The following is a 12,324-nucleotide window of genomic DNA, read 5'->3' as shown; positions in this document are numbered from 1 at the left end:
TTTATGTGTACACAGAATAATGTCAAAGAATGGATCAGCAACTGCTACTGTGATTACCTCAGGGGAGAAGAAAAGGTGCTGAAGGACTGGCATGAGTGGGTTTTTTTATTTTTTTGCATCGTTTGAAATATGTCCAATGTGCATGTATTTTTGTTTTGTTTATTTTATTTTATTTTTTAAAATTATTTATTTATATATTTTTGGCTGCATTGGGTCTTTGTTGCTGCACAGGGGCTTTCTCCAGTTGTGGTGAGCAGGGGCTACCCTTCACTGTGGTGCACGTGCTTCTCATGCTGTGGCTTCTCTTGTTGCGGAGCACGGGCTCTAGGCGGGTGGACTTCAGTAGTTGTGGCTCGTGGGCTCTAGGGCATGGCCCCTAGATCACAGGCTCAGTAGTTGTGGTGCATGGGCTTAGTTGCTCTGCGGCATGAGGGATCTTCCTGGACCAGGGCTGGAACCCATGTTCCCTGAATTGGCAGGTGGATTCTTAACCACTGCGCCACCAGGGAAGTCCCGTTTTGTTTTTTAAATCTTTGAATTTTCATTTGACTCCCTTACCAAAATGGTAGATATCAAGGAAATTTGGAAATTTAAGAAGTCTGTCTAGATTCAGTAATGCTGGATAGAATTATACATACGTGTGAAGATAAAACGTTTTGTGTAAACCACTAAGTCTTCCTGTTTATCTCTGGACAGATATCCTTGGGAGTTGGGGCCAGAGGTACAGGAAAAGAGGAGCCAGGAATTTTCGAAAAATCGGCAGGAGTGGCATACAGGAAACAAATGTTTTTCATCTCAATCATTGTATATTCCTCTTGGTTTTGCTGAAAAAAATTGAAGGGTAAATTTTAGTTCACCGAAGTCCGACATAGATGGGAAGGGGATGTTTGATGTTTATTTTTGTAAAGGAAATTAATTGGGTGTGGTTGGCAGAGTTGAGACTTGAAGTTCCTATTCTAGATAAGGAAAACATCCCTTAGTGAAGAATTCTCAGATTGATTATGGTATATTCCTGCCCCTAACCTTGCAAAATAACTTCAGGCTCCCTCCTCCAAGGGAAATGGTTAGGAAAAAATCAGGCAACTGTGCTTAAGAGGATTTGCAGACAAAAAGCTCATACTGAAAGATGAGCACACCGGACACACCTCATTCTCTTGATTAGCTGAACCAGTTCAACTTGTTACCCAGTGAGTGGTTAGTAGATCTAGACAAGTGTAGGAAATTGGAGAGTGGGGATCCCAAAAGTTGAAAGTGTGAAGTCAGAGGCCAGGTGTTTATAATGTTGCTTCTTAGTTTGTCTTGTTTGTAAGTACAAGCAAGAAGTTGAGCTCCCAAATAAAATATTTTAGGAATAGTGTTTCTTAAGTGACTCCAAATGTCAGTACATCTACAAAGAAATAAATGAAACCTAGTGGGTAATAAATCAATCAGACTGAGCAATAAGTAGCACCTGGGGATAGAAATTCCCCACAGAGGAGAAAAATGACATCACAGAAGAGAATACTTAGTAAAATTTATTTTAAAAAAAAGAAAAAGGAAAACAATAATTTATGCCCTTGGCAAAATAAAAGATCTTTTCAATATAAATGTTTCTTAGAAAACATATGAAAAGATAATATACATATATATCAATAAATCAATATCAATGTTACAGCAAAAGTAATAATGATTCTATAACAGTGACGAGTGAAGAAAATTCTGGCCCTTACACAGCAGCGTTCCTGGAAGGTCCTCTGATTCCTCCTTTTTTTAGTACAGATGTGCCGCCATTTTAAGAAAGCCTGATACACATATATCTACATTTAGAAACTCTATCAATTAAATTTCTTTGTATCACAAAATAATTCTCTACAAAAAAAAAAAATCAACGAAAAGTTTCTGTAAGTGATCCTTCAAATTGGCAAGCTTTCCTAATGTGTTTAGAAGTAACCAAATACATGTGTCCCCAACTTCTTTCATTATAGCATTATTGCATACAGTGATGTATACCTGAAGTGAGCCAGTAACAGAGTTGGGCTTCAGACCTGACTGAAGAGAATGTGTTCTTACTTAGAGTAAGAGGAAATGGTTGGGGGCACAACTTCCCTCAATCTTTTGATTCTCTAATCCTGAGTTCTTAATTTTCCTGTCTCTACCGTTTCCTGGGTGACTTTGTTCACCTGGTACTCTCAAGCTAAAAGGAGGAAGTCATATGGGAGGATGGATTGATGGAAGTCATAGGGGTGGATTAATGAATTAGTGAGTCACTCCAGCAGAGCAGAGTGCGATGAAATCTGGGGTTCAGAGTGTGTGTGTGGATACAGCTGGGGGAAAGCTGGAGCAATTCTGAGCCCTTGTCGTGGTATTTGTGAGGCCCCTCTCCCAGCAGGGGCACCTGAGGAGCAGCAGGGCTCAGTCCCGCTCTCCCCAGCCCGATGGGACACACACTCAGGAGAATGGACTGCGTCCTATTTGTCACATTCCTCCGGGCTCCCTTCAGCACAATGGTAGTGCTGGTCACAGAACTCCTGGATCCGGCTACAGGCCTCCAGCATCATCACTTCAGGGATTGTGATTACCACTCGGAAGAAATTTGGGTACTCGAAGCACTGCAAAAACAAAAGCCTGTTATTCTCAGAGCAATTGAATCAGGGACTGGACCACCCTAATATGGCCAGGGCCCTAATCAGCGCAAAGCAGTGATGCCATTTACCCAAGGCTATCATTTCACTCAGTTCCCACCACTGGACTGCTAAGCCAGTAACTGAGTTAATTTATCTTAAAAGGAATTTGTGAGACAAGCTTGATTTCCTCTCACCTAGAATGTTCAACCACAATTTTTCTTCCTGGATGGGGGAGAAACAAATTTTAAATAGAGGTCATGAGACCCATCAGTTTGAATCTTTTCGAAAGAGAATACAGTAGTCCCTCGGTATCCATGGAGGGTTGGTTCCAGAACCTTTGAGAGTGCCAAAGTCCGAGGATGCTCAAGTCCCATGTATAAAATGGCATAGTATTTGCATAATCTACATACGTCTTCCTGTGTACTTTACATCATCTCTAGGTTACTTATAATACCTAATACAACGTAAATGCTATGTAAATAGTTGCCAGTCTGCAGCAAATTCAAGTTCTGGAACTTTCTGGGATTTTTTTTTTTCCCCTCATATTTTTCCATCCACAGTTGGTTGAATCCGTGGATGAGGAACCTGAGTATATGAAGGCCGACAGTATGCTTTGTTGGGGGAGAGAAAGTCAGGCTAAAGACCAGCTCAGGGAGAGTTCCTGAGGCTCTAGAAACCGTTGAGAGTGTCCTGAGAGACGTAAGCACTCACTGTTGCCGGGAGGCAGTGGACGGATTGCTCAGCAACTAACTGCTCAGTGAATTCCACATCATTCTCAAATTCTGGGAAATGTTCCATCTCAATTCCAACCTATACCAATAACAGGGAGATGCAAATTTATCAGGAGGGAAAACAGGCCAACTCCCTATGCCACAAATTAAGGTAGGGACTGCTCTAAAAAACATCTTGGAACTCCACTACTGATAACTAAGAGTTCTTGCTCTTATGAACTCACAGCATTTTTCATAGGGAAGAGAGGATGTATTTATATTAATGTTTTAGTTTACTGAAGGGTTCCTTCTTGGATGCCAATAAATGAAAGCTGGAAATAGGATGCCAGTGTTTCTCAAAAAAGGCACTATTGGGACTTCCCTGGTGGCGCAGTGGTTAAGAATCAACCTGCCAAAGCAGGGGACATGGGTTCGAGCCCTAGTCCGGGAAGATCCTACATGCCGCGGAGCAATTAAGCCCGTGTGCCACAACTACTGAGCCTGTGCTCTAGAGCCTGCGAGCCACAACTACTGAAGCCCGCACGCCTGGAGCCCGTGCTCCGCAACAAGAGAAGCCCCCGCAATGAGAAGCCCGCGCACCACAAGGAAGAGTAGCCCCGCCCACCGCAACTGGAGAAAAAGCCCGCACGTAGCAACGAAGACCCAACGCAGCCAAAATTACATTAATTAATTAATTATTTTTTAAAAGGCACTATAATCATTATGGGCCAGGCTATTCTTGATTGCATGGAACTACCCTGCCCATTGAAAAATATTTAGCATCCCTGGCCCACAAAATGCCAATAGCACCCCACACAGTCTTTCTGAAAACAAACAAAATTCCTATATATCCCCAAACATTCCTAGGGAACCAGATCTCTCCTAGGTGAGACTTACAGTAGTGTGAAAAGCCTCTTATTTGTGTCTTATGTCATCCCTGTATCTACATATAAAATGAGTCTCTGTATGAAGAATTAAGTCATTTTAAGAGTTTTTTTCTTTTTCTTCTTTTTTCTTTTTTTTAGCACTGAGGTTAAACCACATCGATGGGACAATTCAGAACAAGGCAGTTCCTAAACTGACTGCCTCAGGAGCCCATGTGGTTGTCTTCGTGAGCCCTGCAGACTGGCTTCCCCCACCACCACCAACTGCCTGCCACCCACATACTCACCATGAGGTACATGGCCCCAGAAGGGCGGATGGGCCGGAGTCCAGGGATGGCAGCCAATGCCCCATAGCAGAGATCCGCATTGGACTACGAGAGGAGACAGAGACATCAAGAATGAAAAGTTAAGCAAAAGAAAAACCAAGTCATTAAAAGGAGAGCCCACATCAAAGGCAGGGAACCTAAGTTTGCCCTCCTGGCATAAGGGGTAACCAGATAAAAACTCTGCCACTTGAAGCTTTTGGCCAGGAGCAGGGTGGATTGCCAGAAGTTAGAGAAATGTATGGGTAGATATTTACACTGATGCCACCTCCTGGCTTGGAAGCCCCATAATGGAGCATTGCTCCAGAAATGAGGACCCATTATTTCAAATTCCACTGGTGGCATTCCTTGACTCCCAAAGTGGAAAGTCATGGGCTGCCCTTACCTTGAGGAAGCTTAGAGTGTTGTGGTAGAACTCTTGAGGGGTGCGATGCAGGATGCTTTTCAGAGCTCCCTGGACAAGGGTGCAGGGTCCCAGGATCCGCTGACTCAGCTTCACCAGCCCATCTCGGATCTAAAAAGCCCCCCAGCAAACACATTATTTAGCCTTTCTTAGGCATCCCCACTGTGGAGATCCTTGTTCTGCCAATTCTATCAAGTTTTTAATCTCTGGAGAAGTGATGGTGCCTAGTGTCATTCTTAGATCAGACCACCTAGGTTTGTAGCCCAGCTCTGCCGTGCACTGGCTGTGTGACTCTGGGCAAATTATACAACCTCTCTGTGTCTCATATTTCTTACCTGTGAAATGGAGGTAATACTAATACTGGCCTCACAGGGTTGTTAGGAGAATTAAATTGAAATAAAGTACATAAAGCTCTGGCACATTGTAATCCCACAAACAATATTAGGTATCATTACTGCTACTGTTTTCTTTTTTGTGGTACTAAAATTGGAGGTGGATGGAACTTCCTCACCAAGACAGAAAAACTGAGTTTTGGAGAGGAATAACCAGTACTGTCTTTATCCAGTGTCTTTCCAGGCATACGGAACTACAGGGCCAAGAAGAAAGAAAAAAACTCCTTACCTCCTTACCACTGTGCATGCAAAGTAAATAAATAAATATTTAGAAAAATATATGTCTATAACCACCCCTAAATTAGACATACGATTTCACCACATTGCTCTCACCTCATTGCCAAAAATATCTCTTCGGTCATGGATGAGAATCCAGCCCATCCTCCAGCCAGGAACCAGCCAGCGCTTGGCCAGCCCTCCACAGGACAGGATGGGGACGTTGCTACTGAGGGTGGCTAGAGGTTCAAATTTGGAATCTGAAAACACCTGAGGAGAAGAGGTGCTTGTTACTGTTGTCTTCTGGTTTACTTTCCTCTGAATCCCATGCCTTGCAAAATTTTCCTTATATCCCTAGGGACAGGGTCTCAGATTTACGGGCTCATTCCTACCCTGAAGCATGATTGGGATCTCAAGAGGCTTCAGAGGGGACACCCAAATACATTGAACCCAGTATCTAGTCTAGATTAAAGGAAGCCTAAAATGAGGAAACTGACCCCAGCCCAGTAATAGGTATAACCCTTGGCTCTAGGGAATGAATGACCGTTGGAGTTACAGATTTCACAATAAGGTATGGGTCCATAATCCCTTATGTGAAATTCCTGGGCTCAAGTGTGTTGCAAAATGTAGAACTGTTTGGATTTTAGAAAGGTTATATAGCACATGTACCATATATTATGTAACAGCCGCAGGGCAATAGGGGACAGCACTCCTAATCAAGCACAGTAACTGTTCCGCCCCTTTCCTTACACTCTTATATAGATCCATGAGTGAGACACATAAAGATTTACAAATAGCTTTATATCAAGCACAGTAACTGTTCCGCCCCTTTCCTTACACTCTTATATAGCTCCATAAGTGAGATACATAAAGATTTACAAATAGCTTTATATCAGGCCAAGTCAGGTTTTGCCACCAAATGAATTCCAAAAATCTTCAGATTTGTATAGCTTTTTGGATCTTGGAAAACTGGCTAAGGGCTGGTTATCTGTATATCTGTTTAGAGCGCAGGGATGCTACTGATTGGTGCTGTACTGAAATGATTAGGATTTGCTTCTGATTATTCTAGGTGCCACATCTAAAGGTGCCATGAGATAATTTGGGATTGAGAATATGGCAGTGATGCATCCTACCCGAGACTCACCATGTCTCCATAGATCTCATCAGCTAAGATGGGGACACACTGCCTTGCAGCCACTGAAAATAAGAGAAACATGCTGAAATCATTTTTAATGTGAATTGCCTTAGCATTTAATATTTACCTGGGCTTATTATACTTTGCATTTCATGTTTGTATGTTTCATCTTCCTCTTTAAGAACTATAAACTCTTCTTATACTCTTCCAGGGTACAGAGCCTAAATTTGCTCTTTAATTAACTAGATATTTCAAACCCTCTCTTCCACATGATGGGAGTGGTGAAGAGGCAAGTATTTCCTCTTTTTCTCCTTCTTTCAGGAAATTCCTACCTTTCCAGGGGCACACCACTCACTAGAGACCCCAGTGGAGCCCTCCCACCTCCATCCTAGGCTTGGAACTTAGTGAAGGACTCCTTTCTCGTTCCATGAAACACCTGAAGGATTCCATCCCCATCTTCTCCCCTGTCAAGTGAAGTCTGCTGGACTCACCTGCCAAAATTTTCTGGAGATGACTTCTACTGAACACTGACCCACAGGGGTTTGATGGATTATTGACAACGAGACAAGCTGTCTTTTCATCAATCAGAGATTCCAGTTGTTTCAGGTCAATTTCCCAAAACTTCTCTGGCTGGGGAGGAAAAAACGGGGAGACTAAGATGATTCTGAAAAATGTAGGACTACTCACTTCACTCAAAGATATAATGTAAATAACAAAATGTGTCTGTGGCCTCGACCACCCACTTCCAGATCTTTCTCTGCTAAGATAATGGTCATATATTTTTTATGAAGTAGTAATTGAGCTCTTGTGTCTAAAATTTAAAAGTCATTTACCAATAAATTGTAGAGTTTGACCTCGATTCCCATAGATTCCGCCAGAGTCCTGTAGAGAGAGAAGCCAGGTCTGGGAACTAGGATGTTTTGCCCTGGGTTGGCCAGCACAGCTAAACAAAGTTCAATAGCCTGACTGCAGCCACTTGTTAGAATGACATCCTGTAAAGAACAGAAAAGTTTCATTTTGTTAGGGGTTCCAACAGCAACAGGAGAAAGGTTATCAGATGAATGAGAGGGAAGCAAAAAAAACCTTATTTTTACAAATTCTATGTAAAGTAGTGGGGACTGTACAAAGCCAAAATTGAAAGAAGTGAATATATTTACATATGTGCATATCTAAAAGTTGTTGAAAATGTTGGCCACTTAAGAGAAATAAATCACTTAAAAAAGGACGGGTTGGTTGTGACTCAGCAGACCTCCATGAGAGATCATTATGACCTTGGACTTTTTCACCTGGTTATTTATTTACTTTTGACCAGAGATTTGAAACCTGACTCTCTTCTGAAAGACAGATATAGGGCACCTCTTAATGTTAAGAAATATTGACCCCCACCCAGTGGACAACAGAGCAGAGGGTAGCATTTAAACTTGGCCCTGCCGTCAATCCAGTATGCCATGGAAGCTCTATATTCCCATCTAAGTGACCTTAAGGGCAGTGAAGGAAGCTACAGATTCATAAAAGACCTACTGGTAAAATTTAAAATTTCAATTATTTGATGTTTATGAATTATTGTTTTTCAATGATCTTTTGCAGAGAAGCAAAATATAGGGTGACCTCTGAGTCCTTTAAGCCTCCTTGAGACAGACACTATACGAGTTGTAGGCAACGTTATTATCATACTATAATGACATTAAATATAATCACTGATTAGTGGCCTCCCCGTATGAAAAGTCCTCGAATTGCCAAAGGGAAATTATCCTTAGTTTTTGTTCCACTTGAAACCCTTATTCCTCATGGCACAGAAACAAGGAAAAGGGTAGAGTTTGCCCAATACTGTTCCCAAACTGGTTCCTTGTCTAGGGCTCACCTTAGCTTCCAGGGGTGCCTCGGGACAGTGGTAATAAGAAGCAACCTCCTCCCGACTCGATAAGTAGCCTGAGAGAAAAGAGCAGAATGAGGAAGCTGGAAGTTTTCATTCCACAACTGACAGCTTTGCCCTTAAGTCAACAGGGCTTCGAGGCTACCTTCTGCCCCAGCTCAGAGCACAGACAATTTAGTTTAGCTCTCTGTCACTATAGATGAAAGAGATTAACTTTATATCTTACAATTTTATAATGAGCACAAATATATAAATAATAACAAAAAGAGTTCCCCAAACTATAAAATACTCTGCAGTATCTTGGTTACTGTGATATGTTTTATTTTATTTTAGATTATTTAATCTAAAATTTAGATTAAATAATCTAAAATAGGATTAGATTAGTTAGGATTTAGATTATTCCTAAATCCCTTCCAGGTATTTTATATATATATATATATATATATATATATTTCTTTTATTTTTTTTTGCAGTACGCGGGCCTCTCACTGTTGTGGCTTCTCTCGTTGCGGAGCACAGGCTCCGGACGCGCAGGCTCAGTGGCCATGGCCCACGGGCCCAGCCGCTCCGCGGCATGTGGGATCTTCCCGGACCGGGGCACGAACCCGTGTCCCCTGCATCGGCAGGCGGACTCTCAACCACTGCGCCACCAGGGAAGCCCCAGGTATTATATTTTTTGAAAACTTGTAATTAGTGAATTCATTACCTTGGGTCCATTTTAACTTTTTCACATTGTACTGTATACCTATTAGTATTTTTCCTTTTAACTTATATTGATGGACTTCCCTGGTGGCGGAGTGGTTGAGAGTCCGCCTGCCAGTGCAGGGGACATGGGTTCAAGCTCTGGTCCGCGAGGATCCCACGTGCCACAGAGCAACCGGCCCATGCGCCACAACTGCTGAGCCTGTGCTCTGGGGCTTGCAAGCCACATCTGCTGAGCCCATGTGCCACAACTGCTGAGGCCCTGTGCCTGGAGCCCATGCTCCACAGCGGGGGGAGGGGGGCCACCGCGGTGAGGAGTGGCCCCCGCTCGCCGCAACTGGAGAAAGCCTGTGAGCAGCAAGGAAGACCCAACACAGCCAAAAATAAATAATATAAATTAAAATAAATTTTAAAAATTATATTGAAATTAAAATTTTTTTCTTTTAAATTATACTCTCATACAATAGTTCCAAATGTTGGTTTACAAGCTTGAAGTATAGACAGTTTCATACAAATTATTATGTTTTACAAAATTGCTCTCCAGAAAGATTGTCTTCAGTTACCAAGACTAGAGGCAGTATTTCCTAATGTTTGTTAAATTAATAGGTAGAGATAGGTCTCTTGATGTTACACAAATTAGCACTTCCTTAATTACTAATAAAGAAGAGTATTTTCTAGATATATATTATTATCTGTGTTTCCTTTGGCATGAAGTGTTCATATCCTTTGCATTTTGTCAAATGGAGACTTGGTTTGGGGTTTTCAGGTTAAGTCAGTTTCCTAATACTTTGGATATAAAAGTCATTATAAACTTTTAAAACATTTTATTGAAGTATAGTTGATTTACAATGTTATGTTAATTTCTTCTGTACAGCAAAGTGATTTAAGTTATACATATATACATCCTTTTTCATATTCTTTTCCATTATGTATAAACTTTTTTTACAACTTAACTTTTGGTCTTATTTTGTTTTGATTTTTATTTATGAAACTTCATAAAATGTAAATAATCAACCTAAAAATCACATCCCTGATATCTCTTTAAAGTGTTTTTACAATTCTAGTTTAGCATGAAACTGGAGTTTTATTCTGCATTAAGAATATGTTTCTAGGGGGCTTCCCTGGTGGCGCAGTGGTTGAGAGTCCGCCTGCCGATGCAGGGGACACGGGTTCGTGCCCCGGTCCGGGAGGATCCCACATGCCGCGGAGCGGCTAGGCCCGTGAGCCGTGGCCGCTGAGCCTGCGTGTCCGGAGCCTGTGCTCCGCAACGGGAGAGGCCACAGCAGTGAGAGGCCCGCGTACCGCAAAAAAAAAAAAAAAAAAAAGAATATGTTTCTACGCGCACATATACACAGCGGGGAAATGTGCGACACTGAAACAAAGTCAAGGAATCACTTATTTTACCAAAATGCTTAGGGTAGAAATGTTTAATAGATGGAGAGAGTTAAACCTAAACCTAAGAATAATTTCTTTCTGTCCTAAACAAACCTTCTATCCTCCAGTAGGTCAGCTCATTCTTTGCTATTCTTGGTTTTATTGGTTTTGTTTTTTGTTTTTGCCTTGAAACAAGTACAATTACATTGAGAGTGTGATTAGGACCATAATTAAATTAAACCTTGAATGTGTAGAGAAGGAGAAATAAGGCCAAGAAGCTATTTACACAGGGCAGTAATTAAATTAATTTGGGAGCTAGAGGGCTTTGTAAAGAAGCAGGTGCAGCCACACTCAAGGCCTCCGTTTAGAATTAGCGATGATAGAATAGGAGTGTTATTTGAGAAATAAGTATGTAATGGGAACCTAGAGCAGGGAGGTGCCGTAATGCCAGAGGAAGCCAGGAAAGAAGTTAGACCTTGATGGCTTGAGGTTAAGCATGCTGAGACCCCTTTCCCCAAATCCAACAGCCATTTTATCTTAGCTTCTCCTTAGGAATTATGCATCAGGAAAGCAAAGAAGAATGCTAGAAATGTATTCCTATTAGAAGAGCACTAAAGATTTGGAAGCCACCAGATTAGAGTCTCAGGAGGAATTTACCAGTGGAGGGGGCATAGCCGTTATACTTCCCCGAGTCAAGGGCATCTTTTATTGCTTGGGTAACTTCAGGATCTGTAGGCAGGTTTCCAAACACAGTAGGGTCCCCTTTTCATGGGAAAACAAAAAAAAGAACCGCCAAGAGGTTATTCTTCCATGCCCAGTGCTCAGACCCACCCTCCACTTCCATCCTTTCCAACCAACCCATGAGGATGGGGGTGGGAGGAACAATGCCTGCCTCTCGGTCAAGTGTCTCGAACTCACCAATTGACAGAGCAATCATGGTCTTGTTTGGATTTGGCTTCACCTTCATGCTGTCCACAATGGCCCGGATGGGATTGAAAGTTTTGTTGGACATGTCCGAGGGCTTCACGGACCATCTGGCCTTCCTGCCTTTCATTTTTCCCGGCACAGAGCTTCTCCCAGGGATGTTGACATGCACATCCAGCACTGAGGGGAGGTTGCCATGGTCGTGCAACTGAATCATGTATAGGTCCATCACTAACAAAGACTATGGGGAAAAAAGGGGTCGCTGTGACACTAAGAACAGACATCATCCTGGGGGGGCTACAGTTGGACCAAAACATTGGGGTGATTTCACCAGACATCTCTTTCCAAACTCCTTTCTCATGTAAAGTAGCTTTGTTATGAATGTGGGGAGTTTTAAGACTTTTCCCTGAGATGGAAAATAAGCAAGAGCCCATTCTACAATATTAGCTGAGAGTGTTCCATCATATACTTACCTACTGTGAGATTCGCTGTGTGCAACTGTAATCCCCATGAAAATGTAACCACGCTCCCAGTGAAACCAAGGAAAAATGACATGAGAACTGTTAAACAATGAAAGCATATGTGTTCCTTCCTTTCCATGCAAGTGTTCCTCCCTAACACTTCAACAGACTGTGTCTTGTCCTGTGCAAAGAAGAACCAGGGAGAACCATTCCACCTTGTTAGAAATTTAGTGTTAATATCGTCATTAGTAAAAATAAAGCCCTATTCCATAAGCATCCTACTGTCCTGTGGATAAAGAAGTCAATACACCACAAAGAAAAAAG

General features: G+C 42.1%; 1 protein-coding gene across 1 annotated transcript; it reads right to left on the bottom strand.

Moving 5' to 3' along the window:
• Positions 1–2,447: 2,447 nt before the first annotated feature.
• Positions 2,448–11,768, bottom strand: TAT (tyrosine aminotransferase). Its single transcript, XM_060131051.1, has 11 exons — positions 11,534–11,768; positions 11,273–11,377; positions 8,528–8,595; positions 7,500–7,658; positions 7,158–7,296; positions 6,676–6,728; positions 5,649–5,801; positions 4,906–5,034; positions 4,485–4,568; positions 3,315–3,413; positions 2,448–2,588 (listed from the first exon to the last, which is right to left on the bottom strand). Exons 1-11 carry the CDS (start codon positions 11,766–11,768, stop codon positions 2,448–2,450), a joined length of 1,365 nt encoding a protein of 454 aa, XP_059987034.1.
• Between the last annotated feature and the right edge of the window lie 556 nt (positions 11,769–12,324).

The sequence above is a fragment of the Lagenorhynchus albirostris genome, chromosome 19, assembly GCF_949774975.1.
Source record: "Lagenorhynchus albirostris chromosome 19, mLagAlb1.1, whole genome shotgun sequence".
NCBI classification, from domain to species: domain Eukaryota; kingdom Metazoa; phylum Chordata; class Mammalia; order Artiodactyla; family Delphinidae; genus Lagenorhynchus; species Lagenorhynchus albirostris.
The sequence above is the reverse complement of the archived record's forward strand: the minus strand, read 5'-3'. Positions and strand labels throughout refer to the sequence as shown.